Raw genomic sequence first — 21690 nt, 5'->3', positions numbered from 1 at the left:
CACACACAAAAAATGGAGGGTAAATTCGTTTTAAGTTGATTGTGGCCAACTAACAACAACACAAATCCTGAAATTGCAGAAAAATCCATCATTTATTCTATTTGCGCCAACAAAATTATGTTTATGGATTTAGAAAAATCCTTGTTTAGTGTTTTATTAGAACCCAGGATCTCACCGATCTCTCTGTTCAGGATCTTTTCCTCTCTGTTGCCGACCGGCTCGATCACTTTGAGGAAAGGCTGGAAGAGTCGAAGGTCACACAGCCTTCGAGTCTCATCGTAGAACTCCTCCCGCTCAGCTTCCTGTTGTTTTAGAGCAAAAGAATAAATAAAACTTTTAAAAAATAAATAAATCAGAAGTAATACACGTAATTCAGCTTTAAAGTGGCCCATTATTCTCCCTTGAACAGGTTAGGATAGGTATCTGCTTAGGTTGCTAGGTAACACACTGGCCTTCGCTGGGGCTACTAGGTGATTCGTGATGTTACATTCAGAAGGGTTTTGAAATGACTACTTTTCCAGACACTAAAAAACATTAAATTATTACCAAAAATCAGCTGGGTTTGTTTTTAAGCGCTTGGCCTGTTTTTAGAACCAGTATAGACAAAAAACATGCAAAAAGTACATTTTTCAAAATACTTTTGCTTATTTTTGCAGAGAAAAAAACAAAACATCAATCACGTTCTCACCTGTGTAACACTGACAAAAATGTAGGAGGTTTCCTCCTGCAGGAGGTGATGGAGGGGATATTTTCTGGCCTCCTTGAACAACTCATGCTTGATGGTGATTAGCGTGGCCTCTCGGAGACACTCCAAGGTCAGAATCATCCCATTGGGCAGCAGGCAGTCCACTAGGATCCTAGTCACAACAACCAACATTACCAGTGCTTTACTGCTGATATTTCTGTTTGGAATAACATAAATGAATATTTAATTTCAGATCAGGAAGTCATACCTTGGGGGCATCAGGTGGATGCCCCATAGCTCCCCTGAGGACGGCCTTGGAGGCATCTTCTGCTCTGTCTCTCAGCTCTGCTGCACAGGTAAGCTGAAGAGAGCTACCTGAAAACACAACATCGCAAAGCTTGGTTTTTATGACTTGAAACTATTTTAAATCAGATGTCAAAGCTGATGGGGAATTACTGCAGCATGTCTGGTCCAAAATGTTCTGCTGCAGATCACCTTTCATATCCCACAAAAAGCAAACAAAACAGCACATTGTATGAAACAACCAAAGTCACAAAAGTAGGAAATTGAAAAATGACCAACACCTATGTAAAACATTCCAGAGTTGCATAAAGGGAACTTGTGGGTTTACATAACACGGTTGTGTATTTATGACTTTAAAACTTCCATAATGAAACATAACCTTTTAAGTACTTAAAATAAACTATTTAGAGAGTTTCTACCACATGCTAGAGAGGATACTAGCAACAAAAGAAAACAGAACTAAGTTTTAACTCAAAGACATACAAAAGCATTCATGTCACTTGGACGCTGACATTTTGTCACAATAAAAGCTCAAACTTTATTATAAAATAAACCATTCTACAAAACTTAAAAAATTGTTTTCAATAAATATTTCGTTTACATTTTCTTTTCCTCTTTCAGTCGCATAATTTAAACAGAATCTCCAGACTGTTTGAATAGAAAAATTGGTTTCTGAATCAAAAATCGTCCAATAAAACCAAAACATAATATGAGTTTACAGCGAGTTTCTCTGTTTGCAGAAAGAAATCACCAGCATTTATCATTTTGTTCCCCAACTTTGCATTGACCTCTTGCATTAAAAAAAATTTAAACGCCTTAAGAAACTTCAGTTTTGTAGTAATGCCATCAGTTTTCTCATAGTAAAATAAGAATATGGGGGAAAATTTATGATTGAAATTCAACAAAAATGTACTTTTTTAATATATTTAGCTTGGAGAACCTAAACTTTCAAAATTCAGAGAGCATGAAACAAGATGCTTTCCCTCTAATTCTTTGAAATAAATCACGATCAGGACCTGGAAAAGAATTGGACCAGATCTGTCCGTCCAGGTGAGAAGAGTAACGGTGAGACCGAATCATTTCGCTCACAGCTCTGAGTTTATTTCAGGAGAACAAATGAATGGAACGAAATGGTGATTCAGTCCAATTACTGCTACATGAAAGCTGCGTCACATCAGAAAACTGAAACCCAAATGTGTGATTCAAGAAGTATTTATTATGAAATATGGATTTTATCTTTTGCACTAAGATTCTCACAATACTAAGAAAAAAAACTTTGTCTTGTTTTCCTTAAATACAGCCAAGTTTATTTTATTTATAAGCACCTTTAAAATGAGCAAAACTGACCAAAGTGCTGAACAGATAGTATACAAAAACACCAACATAAATAAAGGTGTGATATCACCAGGATAAAGACATAATGTTAGGAGAATAAAGCAGCAAATTTGTGAAATTTTGTATCAGGAAAAACAAAAAAATAAATAAAATACTAAAATGAAGAATGTTGATCATTGTTCATTTCATTAAGAGAAAATCTTTTAACAGCATCAAAATATTTTCAGTAAGCTTTTAAATAATCAAAATAACCTTTTTCTAGTAATTTTAAGACATTTTTCTTTCAAATGTCTTTTTATTTATTATTAGCAACATGTTGACATGTATAGACCAAAGGTTTGGACACAACTGTGTCTCCAAACTTTTGGTCTGTACTCGGTTCAGACCAAACGTTTGGACACACAGTTGTGTCCAAACGTTTGGTCTGTACTGTATATGGTACAAAATTCATGCATAACAATCTAATTTTAGCCATTTTTAACCCCCAAATAAATGACTGCAGACATACCCAGGAAAACTGAACTGAAGTAAAAAAAAAAAATAGAAAAGAGATACCACAAATAAAGCCATTTGAGAAAACACTGCGACAATAAAATATGCTATCCACAAATGGGTGTGAAAAGATATACAAAACTTAATTATTTTTAAAAAAAGGAAAGGGAGGTTTTAAAATAAATTTGTCCAACAAAATGTAGTCTTTTTTCTGCAAGTATTATCACTTTATTTTTGTAATTAAACAAATATTTTCATAGTCATCATGCAACTCAGAGGGACGATTGAAATATAAGCAACTTTTTAAAAATACTGTCATTTGAAATTTCTGTTTAAGCAAAGAAAGTAAGCAAAAGAAGGGAAAAAAGTCAGGAACTCAATCTTAAATTCCAAACAATGTCAGAAATCAAAGAGTAGAAAGCAACTCAACACCCAATTAAAAATAAAATAAATAAAAACAAGACCATGACAGAAGATGCACATTATGAGGAAATTATGCAATTGGTCAGAAACAGCCGATTTCAAATGGCAAATATTTATAAATAAAATGAGCCAGGATGAACAATAATTCTGCATCTTAGTTACCAGTCATGATTGTCTCATTCGGCTCTGTGCTGGGAAATTAACAACTTTAGACAGTCTGCTAAGGTCCAACACTCATAAGCACAACAACACGGTGAGTCAGCTGCAGCCGAGAGCGATGGGAAAGCATGCCACTTTCCGCCATTAACACTAAATAATAATCACTGTTTTACACCATTCTGGATGTTTTACTGCAGAGCTGAAATGGTTTATTTACATTTAATAAATAAATGAGAACAAAAGAACAAACCTTCCCTCAGAATATCAGTGGTATTTATGGTGTTTAACTTTCTGTCTCCTGGATGGGTTCTGGGAAGAGATCCGGGTCCATAAATGGATAATATTTAATCTAGTTTCCTCAAGAAGGCACAGGGAAAAAAATGCAATATTTATTTTAGTGCATTGAGCAAAAAGAGCACATACATTCGTATATTTCTAAGGTTAAAAAATAAGAATCTATGATTTTCAGCTTTGAGTCGGCACATTTAAGCTCGTTTGTACTCGGAAATTCTGCTGATGTGAAAAACCCAAAAGATTAAGAAACAAGCTACAGATGTCGAAGTCACTTCCTTCCTTTTCTAAAGGAACACAAAAGGATTTAACAATACAACCATATTAATACAAAAACAAGACAATGACAGAAGCTGCATATTATGAGGAAATATAATTTGTCACAAACAGCAAAATTTGACAAATCTGCTGAGCTCGCCAACATTTTTTTAGTTAAAAAATAAAATTTTTAAAATTATGTTCCAAAACGTTACCAGTGTTTTCCTTGAGGAAAGCAAGAGTTCACTGCAAAAACACAAAATCTTACCAAGTATTTTTGTCTTGTTTCTAGTGCAAATATCTTAATCTACTTGAAATAAGACAAAACTATCTTACAAGTAACTTTTCAGCAAAACGTAGAAGCTTATTTTACGTCAATGATTCTTTCATAATGATTTTTTAAAAAGTACCAGTACCACTGGCAATTTATTTCTCTTATAAATTATTTTCCATAAATTAAATAATCTGCCAGTGGAAGAAATACTTTTTCACAAATATTGTGAAATTATTAACTTAAAACAAGCTCATATTTCTTGCTCAAAAGTAACTTGTAAGTTAGCGTCCTTGAAATGAGACTAAACTAAGACATTTGCACTAGAAACTGGATAAAAATACTTGGTAATTTTTTGTGTTTTTGCAGTGTAAAGAAAAGAAAAAAACATTCTGCCAGGTTGTGCACTGCATTCAGTACATGCTGTTTGGTTTCTCCATCTTTGTTTCAAAACAAACCAGGATGATAAAGCATCTGCTTCACTGTCAAATGAAAAGCCACGTTTTAAACGTTATCTAAAGCGCAGAACTGCCTCAAGTTAGGCGAAGATAAAAAAACTGGTCTGGACGCTTGGTAGAGTTTTTCTACGAAAAACTGCAGCATGAGCAACACATGAGATTAGCATCTGCAGATATGACAGAAAGTGTAGAGATTTTACTTTTAAGTTGATAAATGTTAGACGTGCGAGTCTGCTACATTCCCTCTAAAAATGCTAACTTTCAGAATCAAGATGAGCAAATTAATTTAACTTCATCCATTTAAAATTACAAATTAAACTAAACTCACATAATAGATACAGTTAACAATTAATGTGACATTTTAACTAAAAAGCTCTAAATTGCACTCATGATCAACACCTTTAGTGCTCATTTATAATTTAATCTTATTACATTCTGAATGTTCAGCCTATTTATTAGTAAATATGCCTTCAGTTTAAATAGTTTCAAAGTCCAAATATTTACTTACATTTTATTTAAGGCTTATAAATACTTAATTTATTGTAAAAGAAAAAAATTATGATGAATTGATCGATCTAAAAAAAAGAGGCAAATTATTTGGGGGGGAAAAAAACTCTTAGGCAGCGTTAATTGTACCGTTTTGTGTCTTTTAGTTACACTAATATAGCCAATAAATGCCTTACACGTTAAAGCTGTACATACAAATATGCCCTGCTTATAAAAAGGGAACAAAAATATTTTATTTCTACATTTAACAGCCAGTTAATCCAGATACTTTGTTGGCATTCTGGATAAATGCAACCAAAACAAACACGAGAGTCTAGCACAAGCGGAAAAAATGGCTCAACAAAAAAGAAATCCTACAACCACTAAAATCTGACACTAATCCATCTTTGTAAGTAAGTTGCGTTCAATGTCTTCTTCTGAGTTTTGGGTGTCATTTCATTCAGTAGTTCTTGGTCCAGTGGCACCACAGGTAAGGAGGGGAACAGGTTTTACAAAAAGTTTGGTTCATTTGACAGTTCATTGTGAAAGCAAACCACAGCAGCTGAAAATGTAACAAATGTTGTAATTTTGGCCCCCAATCAAACTCTGGAAAATTCACGTCAATCAAGACTTTCTACCCATGTTAAAGACAGAAGACTTCTCCAGACATACACATAAACAGAAAGAAACACTTAGGAGAATTAATCTCTGGCAACTTTCCGGTAATAATAATTATATTTTTAAATTCTCCTTACATGTTTACTTAAAATAGAACACTCCCAAAGGAAATGTACACAAAAACAACCCAGAAAAACCTTCATAAACTAAAAAAAACACTACAATTGAGTAGTTCTGTGACCTCTGACCCTGGCCAGGATGTAGCAAAGTACTTTAGGACTAAAGAGGAAGTTTTCTTAAAACACAGGATGTGGGCAGTGGGGAAATATTGACCTAGACAAGTTTTTCTTTCTGTAATGCCATACAGCTACACAACAGATCTGTGGTCAGGCAGTGGAGATCAAACATCTGTTGAGGCTTTGCAGGACACAACTCGATATATTTGTGGGCAACAGAGGGTTTAGCCATTTGCACCACTCTGCATGACGAACTGGGCTCAATGGAAACACTTGTGACACAGTGATCGGGTTACACTTTGTTCATAAAATTAGCTCTGGAGTTGAAGTTAATTGAAGGATGACAACAGAAGTGATGTGAAAGAGAAACATACCTTTGACAGAGAGAGATATGCCCTCCTATTTGGATGATTAGACAGTCCCGCCCTTCATTTTTAATCCAGTTTCACGCCGTCGCTGAAATATTTGCAGAGAGGAGAAATTAAAATCCCCAAACAACCTGAGACTGAGTCTGAATAACAGAAATGGTGATTCATGTTGGCTAGTGGAAGCAAGTTAGCTAACGATGACAGCACACAAATGACACCACATACAAAATAAAACACTATTAATTTAAGTGATGACACTAGCAAGTTAGAAACCCCTAAAAAATTACACTTTTTCGATTCTATAAACACACATTGAACTAATATTATCCAAATGTTTGCCCATCACAGCTAAAGGCCAATGCTATGCCTATCCTCCCTTTGTGGGAAATAAAATTCCCCAAATAACAATAAAAATGCACTAAAATATTAAGAGAATTTAAAAACACACATATATTTCAATTAATTAAAAACCTACCCGCTGCTTTCTATTCAAAGCTCAACTGAACGGATATCCTCGGTTTATATGCCTGTTAGCTTCCCAGCTAACCGCCGTTGCGGTTGGTTCCCTGCGGCCGATCCGGGGTTCGTGTCTGCCCGGCGCCGGGAAAGACGCAGGGAGGTGTCGGTCTTTCCCCAACCGCCGAGCCTTTCGCTTCCGCGCCAGCGTTCAGTGACAAGCAAGCCGAGCTCACTCTCACCCTCCCGGGGTCACGGAGAGCGCAGACTGACCGGCGGCATGTCGACTCGGACGGACGGACGGACTCGACCGTTGGAGGATGTGTTGTAGAAAAGCAGCTGCCCAACTGGAGAAGTTGTGTTACTGCGACAAAGCTTCGTCCACTTCCACTTCCACGCTGTCTCCTCCTCCCTTCCTTCCTTTAAAATGCACACAAACACAGCCAGAGTGAGAGCCAATGACGTGTCGATTCAGTTTTACCTTCAGACTATGGCAATCACTGGAAACAGCGGCGCAAAGCATGGGCACAGGGGCGCTGCGCTAGAGGGGGCGCCAAAATAAAGGTGTAAAATCAATTTCTAGTCAGCATTGTGTGTGTTTAGCAGCTGTCTGTGCATGTGATCTATAGCAGAGCCAGGCTTGTAACGTGTTCGCATAGTACAACAGCATATTAGGACCGCTGTGGATAGAAAGAAGAAAAAGGAGGGGCACATTTCTACCAAACAAAATGAGAAATTTTCTAGAAAAGAACAAGGAAATTTTTGTGTTGGAAAAGTTGAAAATTTGCTAGAAAAAAAACAGAAATTCTGAGACTGATCTGAGAAATTTTCTTGAAAAAATAATTCTGAGATTGAAAAAAAAAATTAAAAGAATTGCTACAAAAAACTCAGATTTTAAGGTTAACCTCAGAAATTTTCTTGAAAAAAACATGGAAATTTCTTTTATTAGAAAAATCACAAATTTTCAAGGAAAAACAGAAAAAACATGGAAACTTTTGAGTTGCAAATTTTTTGAAAAGTTTTATATTGAAAGAAATTGATATTGTTATTTGGTAAATATAGTTATTTATATGAATTATTTTGGTTTTGGTCCTTAAAATACCAACATTTTCACATAATTTTATAACTGCAGGTGTGTGTCTGGTGAACTTTTGGTTTAAACTTGTTTGATTTTTACTCAGTGGGTAGAAAATCCAGAAATTTTACTCAACTGAGAGTAGAGGTACTTCACAATAAAATTATTCAAGTAAAAGTAAAAAGTACAGCACAATAAAAAATACTCCTAAAAGTAGATTTCTTCAAAGAAGTTACTCAAGTAAGTGTAACATAAGCGGTTACTACCCAACTCTGTATAGATGATGTGATGTGGAGCCTGTTGGCAGAGGAACCGCCCCTGGCGATAAATTGTCCCAGAAGTTATTGCGATAAATGATAATATTGTTATTTTCAGACCATTTTCAATGCATCCTCAAAGATCAATAAACCTTAAATTCTAATGAATATTTAACACTGTCACTGGAAGACATTATAAATATCAAATAAACAAAAGAAACAACAAAGTAAATTATTTATGAAGTCTCTGAAAAAAACTGTCCTTCAAAAAAAAGGGCAAGTTGAGACCAAAACAATAAAACATGCAAATAGAAATTATTGAGCTCGTTTTAATCTATCATGTGATTAATTTATTGCTTATTGCGACAGATCTAAACAAAACTGTAAGTATGGAAGATCATAAGAGATTCACATTCACACTTTTACTCTTTACTTTAGCAGTCAGAAGTTATTTTATTGGTTTATTTTATCGTTATTATTCATTTATTATCTTTATCTTAATGCATTGCCTTTTGTTTACACGCATATCTGAGAACTGTTTAGTTATAATTTGCCAGCTCGGTGGCTGGACTTCACCACAGAGGTGCAGCATATTTATACAATGTGTCATTATTGCCACCCATGCAAAGAAGCAGCAGTGGCATCGGAAATGGGCCGTACCAAGACGGAAAGGGATGCTGGGCAAACCTCCGGGGGCATTTAAACAATCCCAAAGCGCCTTCACAAATTACACGACATTTTCCGATTATCTGTGGCAACAACAAAACCAAAACGCGCAGTGGACGATGAACGGCGTGAATTTGTGCTTTGGGTTGGGAACCTTTTGCACCCTGTTCCCCTTCCGGTGGAAGCCGCGGTGTGCGCGTCCTGGTCGGGACTGTCATCCTGTCTGACCGCCCGCCCGGTTTTTCAGAGAGGAGAAGTTGGCAGAGGGATGTTCCGGCGATGATGGCGCTGCAGCTGAGATGCGGGGATGCTGCATACTACCAGAGCGCAGAATACTGCAGAAACTACACTTCGCCGCCTGTCGGCTACAGTGACAGCAGCCATTATCTTGCACGATTGCCAGGTAAGTTGAGGCTGACGTGCAAAAACTCTCCTGCGTTATTCTGCAAAAAAAAGAGAGAGAGAGAAAAGAAGAAACTGGTGAAAGCCGGTGTGAGGTGATTGCAGATCGCTTCGCGGTCCGTGGGTGTAGAAACGGGGGTTGCCCCTGACGCTGCCGCTGTCATATTTCATGATGTTGCTGCTGGGCTGCACCAGCCACCATTCTGTTCGGCAAGATGCTGCGGTGCAAAAATCTGTGGACAGCTCTAGGAAATACGTGCACTGGAGAGACTTCAGATCCGAAGTCGGAGAGGACCAGGCAGAGCTGTAGCTCGATCTGAACTGCTGACATGTGACAGCCATAAAGAAAATGCTCCCTGATGAACCTGCGTAGCCGCCTTCCTGTGAGAAATCAGAGACATCGGGCCAAAATCTGTCATGCTGCAGCACTGACCATGTTAACAGCGAGAGACTGACCAATCCACCTCTTTATTCATGTTAATAAACCTCCAATTACTCACTAGGAACCCTTAGATTACCTTTTGGATTTAATTATTAGATTTTACAGTGTATCTGTTTGTCACTTTGGTGGATTTCTCTATCTGTGTAAAACACCACTGATTACCTGCAAAAGCAAGTTTCTTTCCAAAAATCCTTTGGTGATATCTCAAAATTAAATATCTGTGTCAATGAACTGAATGGCAAGTCCTTGCTTCATTGACAAATTGATTAGTCATGTTTTCAATATATCAGGATTTTCTTGAGTAAAGTTTTGAGGACAAATAATGTGAATTGCAACTGAACAACAAGAGATTGGACAACATGCATGTTTTTGCTTTTGTTGTAATTTGTTGACAGAAATGTTATTGTGATTCTGAACGGAAAAGACAAAAAAGTAGAAATGGGAACATGAGAGAGTCTCTGCACCGTTTTTCTCAGTTGCTTTGGTGCATTTCTTGAATCCTTTTCAACCTTTTCAAACAGTAAGTGCATTCCTGGAAACAATTTATGCAAGTAGCAAAATATAATGAATTACCTGTAATTTATTTTACAAATATACTGAGAAAACCACAATTTTCTGTTTATTCTGAAACTGACAAAATAATGTTCAAATGTGTTTTTTCTTTTTTAAACTAGGTATATCATGAAAAGTTAGTCTTTTGTGTTATGAAAAAACAGTAAAACCTCTTAATACAAGAGAAATCTCAAGATTTTAAGAAAATGTCAGCTTATCAAAGATGATTGATAGGATCAATCATCTTTAGATTAACTCATTAATTGATAACTTTCATCCCTACAAGACTTCTTGCTCTGCCAAAATCACTGTTACACACAATCACTAAAAGGGCAACATATCTCAGTTAATGTTGAAGTTAGTTAAATTCCTGAACAATTTATCAGGAGTAAAAATAAAATGAAGAATTTAGCTACAGTAACCGACGGTTACAGGGGAGGCAGTGAAATGTCCGGATGGATTCAGTGCAGAAGGCATGTACTTCCTGTCGCTCCATAATTGATGTGACACAACGCGGCACCTACAAAAGAAACTCAAGAGAAAATGAACAGTTGGCCTATTTCAAGACTCTCAGAGGAGAGAGTGAAATTAAAAAAAGGCTTGAAGACTCTGTTTTTGCGTTTTGTTTCTGGGCGCTCAACCAGCAAGCTGCAAACTCCTGAGTCAAGCTCAAAGAAATATGACAAGTGATGGCGCGTCTGAAATAACATCAAGGATTTTATCTCTGGCAGCTCCTTTTGAGGCTGTGAGAACAAAAAAAAGGCTGAGGAGAAGTGTGATGGGTGGATAATGAAGCATTGGAAATTGGGCTTTATGTAATCCTGATTTTTGACCTGCAGCTGATTGCCTTGTCACTGCAGTCAAAACGGTGAGTATTTATATGACTCTGCAGCCAGGAATAGCCATGTTTCTGTGTTTCTGCTTACAAAGGGCAAAATCAGAAGTGAATAAAATGCTAACCTTGACCTATCTAGCCAACATAAAGTCTACGGGAGCTCAAAGGGGCCAAAATTATAGTGCAGACAACAGAGGATTTTACTCAAGTAAACAAACAAACTGCAGCGGAAACACTTTTTACCATCACAAGTAAAAAAAAGTGATGCTAAAAACAACAACATCCAGTTGTTGTGATGAGATGTAAACATTTCTTATGTTACTACTGCCAGAAATGACAAAGAAGACAAAGACAGGAAGTGGTAGGAGGATGACAGCGCAGAGTGTTTTTAATGACTTATCTCATGAACAAACTTATTTACTAGTGATTTTAATGTATTTTTTAGTAGAAACACGGAAATTGTGGGTTGTTTTTTTTTACATTAGTGGAATATCGACAAAGTTCTGCGCACATCTGTAATGGAAACAGTTATTTTCAGCATCAATACACTGGGAAAAAATAACTTTGCTAACTATTTTTGTCTAGCTTCTAGTGCAAATATCTTAGTACGCTTGAAACAAGACAAAACTAACTTAACTTTTCAGCAAGAGATAGCAGTTTGTTTTAAGTAAATAATCCATCAACATAGATGAAAAAGTACTAGTTCCACTGGCAGATTATTTCACATATTTAAAAAAATTATTGGAAAATGTCTTGTTGCAAGTTGTAGTGACCTAGTCAAAGTCTGGACCAAAATCCAATCAAGAATTTGTGGTGAGACATAGAAATCGCTGTTAACAGACTCCCAACTGAGCTTAAACTAGTTTACAAAGAGGAGGAAGCCAGAGTACCCAGAGAGAACACACACATGCAAACACCATGCAGAAAGACTGCGGGCCGGGAATCGAACCCAAGACCTTCTTGCTGCAAGGCAACAGTGCTACCAACTGCGCCACTGTGCAGCCCAAATTCAAACACACTTTTCAGAAACATGGTTTTGCCTGAAAAACAATCATCCACTTCCCAATTTTGCACCACTTTGAGTTAATCTGTCATTTAAAATCTAAATAAAACACATTGGATTAAGTGGACATAATTAGGAGAAGTCAGTATTTCTGCTCATAATATCTCTCCTGCAGTTTTCCTTAATGTCATCTCTAAGCAACAAGAGCAGAACTTCCTCTACTGTGGCACATGTTCCCAAAAATACAAATAAAACGCATCAAAACAAAGTAATATTTCTCCCCAGTTTCTTAAATCAGCCGTCAGAATCCAACTGGGAAATAAAAATGAAGCTGGTAGACTATTGTGCATCAAGAGACTACATCTATTGATTTCCAGCTCGAGTACAATAATAGGCTGCAAGGTATCTATTGTCTGTGTTGTTCTCCTATATATGCAGTGTTTTCAGCCAACTAAGGGTTAATTATATTGGAGAAAAGCAACTAAGAACAATGTGGTATAGAAGAAGAAAATCTGCCTGAGGTCTTTGTATTCCTCATTCAAACAGACTCGGGCTGCAGTTTGTAATTATGTTACATGATTTTAACAATCGAGTCTGGGATGTAAGAGGTTTCATGTTACATGTACAAGAACAGAGATAGTGCAACAGAAAGCCTGGATCTTCCTGGTTATGTTGAGACATGTGGATAATTGCTCTGTGTACATTTGGGCTTAACTAAAGACGACAGAAACGGCGGGAATAAACCTCCATTTGTTGTTTGAATTCACATTTTGCATGTTTTTGTACTTCCGTTTGGGTTTCTACAGCTTCTGAAAACAACAAAACACAAACAAATAAAACAGCCGGTCATTTTTTTGGACAGTAAATTAATTATCCATTTAAAAAAACCTTGAAAATGTAACGTAACAAATCAGCTGGCACTGCCCGTTTCCTAGCAACCCCAGCGGAACTCCACCCATCGCCTAGCAACCAAAGCAGAGCTCCAACACATTTGATCAGCTGGTGTTACTCCTGGAAGAGACAAGGGTTTTGATGTTGACTTACCATCCAGAAACCGCTTTCTGCACTCTTGTTGGTTGCGCAGGAGGCTCCACTTCTTCTTTTCAAAGATGTACGATTGCAGCCATTTTCACGTGAGTGAAAATGTTGAGTTGGGGGTGTGGCCTCAAAATCTCATTAAGAATCCATCCATCCATTTTCTTGCACCCTACAGGGGTCAAGAGGGGTGCTGGTGCCAATCTCCAGAGAGACATTTCGGGCGAGAGGCGCGGTCATCTTGGACATGTCGCCAGTCCGTCTCAGATTATTTAAGAATAATTTTACGCAAAAAATCTTCAAATTAAAAAATGCTTTATTGATTCCAAAGGGAAAATAAATGTAACTCATATTAATTCAAATTCTTTAAGGATTTAACGGCTGTTGGTAGCGGTCTGTATAGTGAAAACATTTAATCAACATGTTTTGAATAGGCCATAGACCTATCTTAACCTGATCAAGTAGCATAACGTGTCACCTTTAAGCACTTGGGCTTCTTTTCAGAAGCAGTTGAGACCCAAATGGAAGCTCAGAAATGTGTCAAATGTGAATTTTGCACAATAGGTCCCCTTTAAACCTAATTTTTTTTCGAGATTACTTCAAACAAATCGGTGTTAGAAGACTTAAAAACATTTCTAAATAAGCAGCTCCAAAAAACAAAGGCCACAAGGGCAGGACTCAAAATATCAATAAAGAATGAAATGGATTGAGACGGTTCTCCTTGTTGGCCGTGTGACTCGTCCTGCAGCTGATGTGACTAATAGTAAGGTCAGGGGCTTGTCTGGCGTACCTTTCTCCTGAGGTCAGCAGGACGGGGCGGACAGAGAGACGGACAGGCAGCGGCGCTCGGAAACACAAACAGCCCAGGCTGTTATTTTGGGTCTGGGACTCACTGCCAATGGCGTTCAATCGGATTTTCAGATGAAAGCGTTCAGCAAAGTGGGTTTTGACACAGCTGTTTGCTGAGTACTGACCTGACAATTTAGAGTTATACATACAACCCCCACCTCAAACACACACACACACACACACACAGGCGGTGACAAAGCAATCCTGAAAACAGGAGTGAGAATACCTAGCTAAGCCAGAAGATGTGTGTGTGTTTGTGGCCTATAGGATGAAAAAGGGGGAGGGTGGGAAACATGGAGTTAGAGTTGGTACTGCGTGTGTGTGTGTGTATCTGATGTCCTGTATGCTTGACTGCAGGCGCTGCATGCTCAGCCTGATCTTTCTGAAGCCCATTGAAGTGTGAAGCTCAAAGCTCTGTCCAAGAATGTGTTTCTATTCGCTCTTTGTCCATTTTGCCTCTGGGCTTTAAATCTGCGCCATCATCAGCTGTCAAAATCCACCTAATAGACATTTATCATCATTTTAATCAAATGGAAGTTATTTTTATCTTCAAAAAATACTTTTTGTTAAGTTTAAAATAGTTTTTGGATTCATGTTTGCAATAACATTGAAGCTTTTAGCTAAAACCAGAATTGTGTGTTTGGCTTTTTATGCTGCTTCTTTGCTGCTGAGTCCTTCAGGATTCATTTCACTGTAAATAATAGCATTCTCTAAAACCTACGGCGGCGTATTAGAGCCGCTGAAAATAGAATAAAAGGAGGAGTCAATTTCCACCAAAACAATCTAAAATTTTCTGAAAAAAACATGAACATTTCTGAGTTTGAAAAGTCACAAATTTTCTAAAAAATTCAGATATTTTAGGAGTTTCAGAAATTTTATAGAAAAACTTGGGAAAACTTGGAATTTCAAAAGTTTAACATTTTTAAAAGTTTGAAAAGTAAAAAAAAACAGAAATTTTGTGATACATCTAAGAAATTTTCTAGAAATTATGTGGACGTTTCTGAGTTTGAAGTCAGAAACTTGTTAAAAGACATTTTTAGAGAAACATGGACATTTTATGAGTTTCAAAAGTCAAAAAATGTCTGAAAAAAACCCAGAAATGTGAGATTTTGCTAAAAAAAAAAAAAAAAAAAAAGAGAGAAAATTTCTGAGATTCAAAAATGGAATATTTTTGGAAATTTTCTGATTTTCAAAAGTTGAACATTTCTAGCCAATTCCAGCTGAAGGTTGCTCAGACATTTCATAGTTAACAGAAAGGGTCTCAGGCCTGATAATAAACAAGACTTAAACATGTTCATGTCTTCTGGCCTCTGAATGTGCTGAGACGTCTGCACACAATGTTACTTATAGGCCTTTAACTCTTCATGGACTTCACTAAACACATAAACCAGTTGACAGATTACGTTTGGGTTTTCTCAGGTCCGGACGCCATGTTGAAGCCTCCTCTCAGTCTCTTCAGTCATCCCCAACAGCCCTTCCATTACATGGACTCTCTGCACCATTTAGGACCTCCACCCATTGCTGCTACCCAACCAATCAGACCCCCAACTCTTCCTCCCACTCAGAGTCTAGGGCCTTCTGCCCACACGTTGAGGCCTCCATCCATTACGCCGCCGCACACCTTAGCCCCACCTCCAATGCCCCCAACCCAACCAATGGGGCCTCCTCCAATGGCGCACACTCTAGTTCCTCCGCCTGTAGATCCAACACAAGCAATCGTACCTCCAACCATTGACCTCACCCAGCCTTTAGGTCCTCCACACCTCCGCCCAGCTCAAGCACTGGTCCCTCCACCTGTGGTGCCCGCACCCAGCCGCTTCCCGCTGCCCCCCAACTCCTTATCCTCACCCCCCGCTCCAGACCCAGACCTGTCACAGATTACCCCACGGCCCCCAGGACCAGCACAGGTATCCAGCTACCCGTGTGGGCCTCTACCAGGCCAAGCAGCTCCTGCCGGCGAGCAGCCCCAGGATGAGGGCTCCTTGCTGGGGGTGGAGCAGGACGACCCTCTGGGTCTGGAAGAACTGTGCAAACCACTGTACTGTAAACTCTGCAATGTTACACTTAACTCCGCTCAGCAGGCACAAGCTCACTACCAGGTGAGTGGAAACACACTCCCAATTTAAAGCTGCAGTAAGCAACTTTTACAAAGTTATGTTTTGTAAAAGTTGTTGTGACTTGATGTTATGACCAGGCCTGTCACCATAACCAATTTTAACGGGACGATAAATTGTCCCGTTTATCATTGTAATAAACAATAATATTGCTGTTTTCAGAGTATTTGCAATAATGGTAATGGCATAATAATCTGAAAGATCAAGAAACGTTAAATTCTAATGAACAATGATCAAAAATAAATAAACAAAGCAACAGAAACAACAAATGAAATGAATTATGAATTATCTGTAAACAAAATTGTCCTTCAGAAAAAAAAGGCAACAGACTGAAGACTTCAGTCATCCTGCTTTTGGCAGAAGGAGAAGAAAGAGAAAAACAATAAATCATGCAAACGAAAATTATTGAGCTTCTTTGCTAGCCTTAGCATTCGTGGAAGGCTCTGTTGTAGCATAGCAGCGAGCAAGGAGGAGAGTGCATACACAAGAGTGATTGGCGGCGCTGAGACCCTCCTCCTGGCTCTGATTGGTTGTTTCTGACTCAGTGGTGTATTTCTTTAATTAGCACTGGGAGGAGGTAAAGCTAAATTTCTCCACAGTCTTATATTATATTGTCACGACATGTTAATAATTTTAACAAATATGTAAACATCTTTTTTTATTAAGTTACTTACTACAGCTTTGACCAATGTAACCAACATAAACATTCAGCTGCCCTTTTACTTTATGCTTTATGCCAACACCTGAATTGGGTAGCATCTAGTTACGTTTACTTGTAACTGGCCACAAAAATACTAACTTCTGCATCTTTTCATCCAGGGAAAGAACCACAGCAAAAAGTTGAGAAATTTTTATGCTGGCAGCCAGCAGCCGCCTGCCATCAGGATACCAGAAGCCCTGGAGGGCGCCGGTCCGAACGCCGGCTCAGGAGCCGCTGATGCTGATGGAGGCAGACAGGTTAGGCCAAACTACATCATTTCTGCACCAACTTGCCTGTTTAATCTGAGGAGGTGGGAGGCAGCTGCAGTCGATTAATGGTGACCTACTACGCTTCCTTGAACAGGTTAGGCTTGAACTGTAGCTATAAAAAACATTTTCATTAAAATGTTTTTGCACAAAATCCTCCTCAGATAATAATTGTTTGAGCTCCTTTTAGAATGAGCTGTTTTAGGGCGTCTTGTCACTTTAAATGCAAATAAGCTGCTGCTGGCCACACCCCCCAGCTCAACGTTTACACTTGCATGTGGAGCACAGCTTGGGTTGCTATGTGACGAGCAGAGCTCCGCCGGGGTTGCTAGGTGACGAGCAGAGCTCCGCCGGGTTCCTAGGTGACGGGGAGTGCCTGCTGATTTGTGATGTTACATTCTGAAGGTTCATTTTCCAGACACCAAAGAATCGACTGGGTGGTTCTTTTAAGCACTAGAGTTGTTTTTAGAAGCAGCAGAGACCCAAACAAAAGTACAAAAACATTCAAAATGTGAATTTTGCATAATAGGTCTCCTGTAATTGTGGATGCATATTCTTCTCTCAGCACCGAACAGTTTAGATTTTCATCTTCAGTCCTGATTTTTATATTGAAAACTCTTATTTAAACAATTTGTTTATATCAGACATCTGTTTCCTTATCTCTAAATGGTGGTTGGTGTATATTTTGCAGTAAAAGAAAACAGAGAGAATGACTCAGAGATCTGTTTTTCTGCCTCTCAGTGGTTCTGAACATTTCTTTTTCGTCTTTGCTTCGTGTTTGCTCCCCAACTCCTCTCACCACAAACAGTGCGATGCTTTGTCTGGTGTTTGCAGGCGCTGTATAAAGGGGCTCCCCGGGTCATCCTGGCCACTGAGAACGACTATTGTAAACTGTGTGACGCCTCCTTCAGCTCGCTGGCAGTTGCGCAGGCCCACTACCAGGGCAAAAACCACGCCAAGAAGCTTCGCCTGGCGGAGACCCAGCAGAACTCCAGCAACATGTGGGTTTGGGTCGAGAAACGTTTTCTGTGTCGGCAACTGTTTGTCTGAAAGGGATTTTTGTCTTCACCCTTTTACAGGGAAGGCAGCAATGAGGGAGCGCCGAGAAAAAATCGGAAAGATGGCAACGAGTACCGACTGGTGAAAAACCGCCGCAGCCCCCAGCTGCCCGCCGCCATGCCAGGTGAAAAGTCAGGAAGAAACTAAAACCGGTTTTACCTCTGAATGAAGTTTTTTTGATCAAAGCTTGTTTGGTCGAGGGAAAAGTTTCAGTTTTGAATCTAAAACCAGCTGACCTGGGGTTGCTCAGCCTGGGTTGCTAGGTGATGGGCGGAACTCCACTGGGGTTGCTAGGTAACAGGCTGAGGCGAGGGGCAGTTTCTGCTGATTTGCTACGTTTCATTCAAAAGGTTTTTGAAACAGCTCCTTTTCCACACACCAAACAACATCAAATTATTGCTGTAAATCAGCTGAGTGGTTTTTTAAGTGCCTGGGATGTTTTCATAAGCAGTAGAGACCCAAATAGAAGGATAAAAAATGTGCAAAAAGTAAATTTTTCACAATAAATTCCCTTTAAAAAGCAGACAACTGATCGAAACGTGTTAGTGGAACACGTTTAATCATTTATAAATAAATTGAATTTATACTCCAGAGCAACATTTAGTCCAGAAAGTACGGTATTTAGTCCTGTCATAAGGCATTCTGCTGGATGATAAATTCTTCTCAAAATTATTGCCATAAATGTTAATATTGTTGTTTTAAATAATATAATAATAATGGCATATTAATGCAAGTATGTCAAAGATTGAAATCACTTTGATTTCTAAAGAATATTTAGGAAAACATTTTAAAAATTCAAAATAAAAAACAAAGCAATAATTAAAGTGGAATATCTGTAACCAAAATTGCATTTCAGAAAATATTAATGAACAGGCAGGAAGTGCAAACTAACTACTTCATACAGTGTTTTTCAACAAGTTTCAATGAGAGCATCTCTTTAATAACTGCTGCTCTAGTGGAAATTATTGAGCTCATTTTAATTCATCGTGTGATTAATTAATTTATTGCAGATTGTGACAGACCTAACGGTACGCCCAGCCTTCCCTTCTGGACTTTCACAGCTTAGACGCCGTTTTCCCTGCCGTTAATGTGGATGCATGCATAATATATAACGTCTTCTCTTCAGCATTGTAAGCTTTCCCAGCTGGCTTGGCGTTTGCAAATGTCCTTGATGCATGGAGCAAGAGAGAAAAGACTTTAAATCTGCTGATTTCAGTCAACAACAAAAACTGCCTCATAATGAAAAACAGGAAACGCTTGACAACTCTGTTGGTCAGGTGGGGCCACAGAGGAGGCCCCCACCTGACCACCTCTGTTGGCCAGGTGGGGGAGTGTTTGCTCTTTTTCAACAGTTTTTAAAGAAAAATGTTGGTCAGGTGACTGGTGGCGATCAGTCGTGTTTGTTTTCCTGCTAACCTATAGGGTAACAGCTTGCTGAGAAAAACCTCCACAGTATTTGTTTTCACCTTTTGAGCTTGTGTGTGTGTGTGTGTGTGTGTGTGTGTAAGCAGATACAGCATAAGAACGTCAGACCTTGTGCTGACGTCAACATACCCTTCTTGCTGTGTCTGATTCCGACTCTTTTTTACAAACTCATTAGCAAATCGGCAAAGAGTTAAAGAGAATAAATGAGAGTAAAAACAATCAGTTTATTCTTTTCCACAATTATCTGCTCATGTCAGCAGATTTTGTGATGGAAATATCCTGGAACAGCTGACCTTGTGCAGTCTGGTTGCTTTGTTGCTGTCATTTTTGTCTCTTTTTGACAGTTTTCTGCACTTTCTACACAAACAGTGAACATTGTCCTGAGCTGTTATTTCTGCGCACCGAAGACGGTTATTTTATCAGAATAAATGAATCATTCTGTCTTTTTTCCTATCCTATGATTAAACTTGCTTCTGTTTGCACTGAACTTTAAGAAAAGCAGAATTAGTTGAGTTTAGAGGTTGATTCACCAAGAATGCTCTGCTCTGAAATCCACTTCCTGCTTTTGGAGCGGTTTCTGGTCTGCTTGTTGTTCACATAAGCATTGGAACAGCACCAGAGTTCACTTCAACCGAACCAAGAGCCAGGTTTGCTGGACCAGAGTTTGGTTATTCTTAGTTTGACTGGACTATTTTTTTTCAGAATGAGCTGTTGATGGGTGTCTTGTCACTTTACATCCAAATAATCTGCTGGATTGAACTTGCACGTAAAAATAGCTGCAAACAGATGCACAATTATAAAACACGTTTGAAAAGCAGAAGTGGCGCCTCCTGCACAACCAACAAGAATGCAGCAAGTGGTTCCTGGATGGTAAGTCTAAAGAATATTTAACACTGGAACCGGAAAACATTAAAAAATTAGAAAATAAAAACAAAACTTAATAATTAAAGTGTATTATGAAGCCTCTGCAACCAAAATTGCAATTCAAAAAATATTAATATTTCAACTTAGACCATTATAACTGTTATAACAGTGCAACAGTTATATATTATATAACATCATGGTATAAAGCTGACCAAACTAGCCCATGCTAGGTGATGGGCTGGAACTCTGCTGGGGTTGCTAGGTAACGGTCTGTGCTTCGATTTGTGACGTTACATCCCGGAGGTTTTGGAAACGGCTCATTTTCCAAACTCCAAAAAACAATACATTATATTAATATTACAAACAATACATTGCCCAAAAATGGCTGGGTGCATTTTTGAGCACTTGGGATGTTTGTAGAAGCAGTAGAACCCCAAATGAAAGAACAAAAACGTGCAAAATGTGAAATTAATGCTGCCTGTTTGTCATTCCGCCCCGTCCAGGGCCGTATTACAACCCGAGGCCGAGGCAGCGCATCCCCAGGGACCTAGCCATGTGCGTGACTCCCAGCGGACAGTTCTACTGCTCCATGTGCAACTGCGGCGCCGAGCAGGAGACGGACTTCCGGCAGCATCTGGAGAGCAAGCAGCACAAAGCCAAAGTGTCGGAGCTGAGATACCGCCATGAGATGGAGAACCTCGGCTACAGTTAAGAGGGAAGAGCCGACCCAAACAGATTCAAACATCCAAAATGGAGGCCAGATCTCACCGCAGATCATCTAAGATTTAATTTAAATATCAAATCCAGACAGGAGCATTTTAAAAAGTATTACAGCAGCTCAAACAGTAGATCAAGTAGTAAATAGTTACATCTGTGTTTTCCTCATTTAAGATGTTTTGGCTCTTTACACTGCAAAAACACAAAATCTTACCGTGTAATTTTGTCCAGTTTCTAGTGTAAATATCTTAGTAAACTTGAAATAAGAGAAGATTAATTTACAAGTAACTTTTCAGCAAGATATACAAGTTTAAGTCAATAATTCCTTAATTTTGCTGAAAAAGTTCTAGTTCCACTGGCAAATAAATTCACTTATAAAAAGACATTTTTCCCATGTTATAAGAGAAATAATCTGCCAGTTAAAGTAGTACTTTTTATATCAATATTAAGAAAATTATTTAGATAAAACAACCTCCTATATCTTGCTGAAAAGTTACTTATAAGTTATTTTTTCTTATTTCAGTTGTACTAAGATATTTACACTAGAAACTGGACTTGGTCAAATTTAGTTGTTTTTTTTTTGTCAGTGC

General features: G+C 38.4%; 2 protein-coding genes across 2 annotated transcripts in view; one reads left to right on the top strand and one right to left on the bottom strand.

The window, feature by feature from the left end:
• Positions 1-7430, bottom strand: part of pik3ca (phosphatidylinositol-4,5-bisphosphate 3-kinase, catalytic subunit alpha) — a 28995-nt gene extending 21565 nt beyond the window's left edge. The window contains exons 1-5 of the mRNA XM_028026993.1: positions 6859-7430; positions 6390-6471; positions 954-1060; positions 689-857; positions 176-302 (exon numbers count right to left, since the gene is read on the bottom strand). Coding sequence (XP_027882794.1) covers positions 176-302; positions 689-857; positions 954-1009 — 352 coding nt within the window. The 5' untranslated portion in view covers positions 1010-1060; positions 6390-6471; positions 6859-7430. The remainder of the gene's footprint in view (positions 1-175; positions 303-688; positions 858-953; positions 1061-6389; positions 6472-6858) is intronic.
• Positions 7431-8611: 1181 nt separating this feature from the next.
• zmat3 (zinc finger, matrin-type 3) lies at positions 8612-21375 on the top strand. The gene is made up of 6 exons (XM_028027039.1): positions 8612-9240; positions 15375-16054; positions 16889-17026; positions 17870-18036; positions 18115-18218; positions 20887-21375. Exons 1-6 carry the CDS (start codon positions 9117-9119, stop codon positions 21093-21095), a joined length of 1422 nt encoding a protein of 473 aa, XP_027882840.1. The 5' UTR covers positions 8612-9116; the 3' UTR covers positions 21096-21375.
• The last annotated feature ends 315 nt before the right edge of the window (positions 21376-21690 follow it).

The sequence above is a fragment of the Xiphophorus couchianus genome, chromosome 9, assembly GCF_001444195.1.
Source record: "Xiphophorus couchianus chromosome 9, X_couchianus-1.0, whole genome shotgun sequence".
Taxonomy (NCBI): Eukaryota; Metazoa; Chordata; class Actinopteri; order Cyprinodontiformes; family Poeciliidae; genus Xiphophorus; species Xiphophorus couchianus.
Note: the sequence above shows the minus strand (reverse complement) of the source record. Positions and strands in the feature narration are given on the sequence as shown.

Bases quoted from the DNA above. Each gene is read 5' to 3' on its own strand.
- zmat3 (XM_028027039.1), top strand. From the start codon at position 9,117: ATGATGGCGCTGCAGCTGAGATGCGGGGATGCTGCATACTACCAGAGC. The intron at 17,027-17,869 runs GTTAGGCCAAAC...TGGTGTTTGCAG, and splicing joins ATGCTGATGGAGGCAGACAG to GCGCTGTATAAAGGGGCTCC. The intron at 18,219-20,886 runs GTGAAAAGTCAG...CGCCCCGTCCAG, and splicing joins GCTGCCCGCCGCCATGCCAG to GGCCGTATTACAACCCGAGG.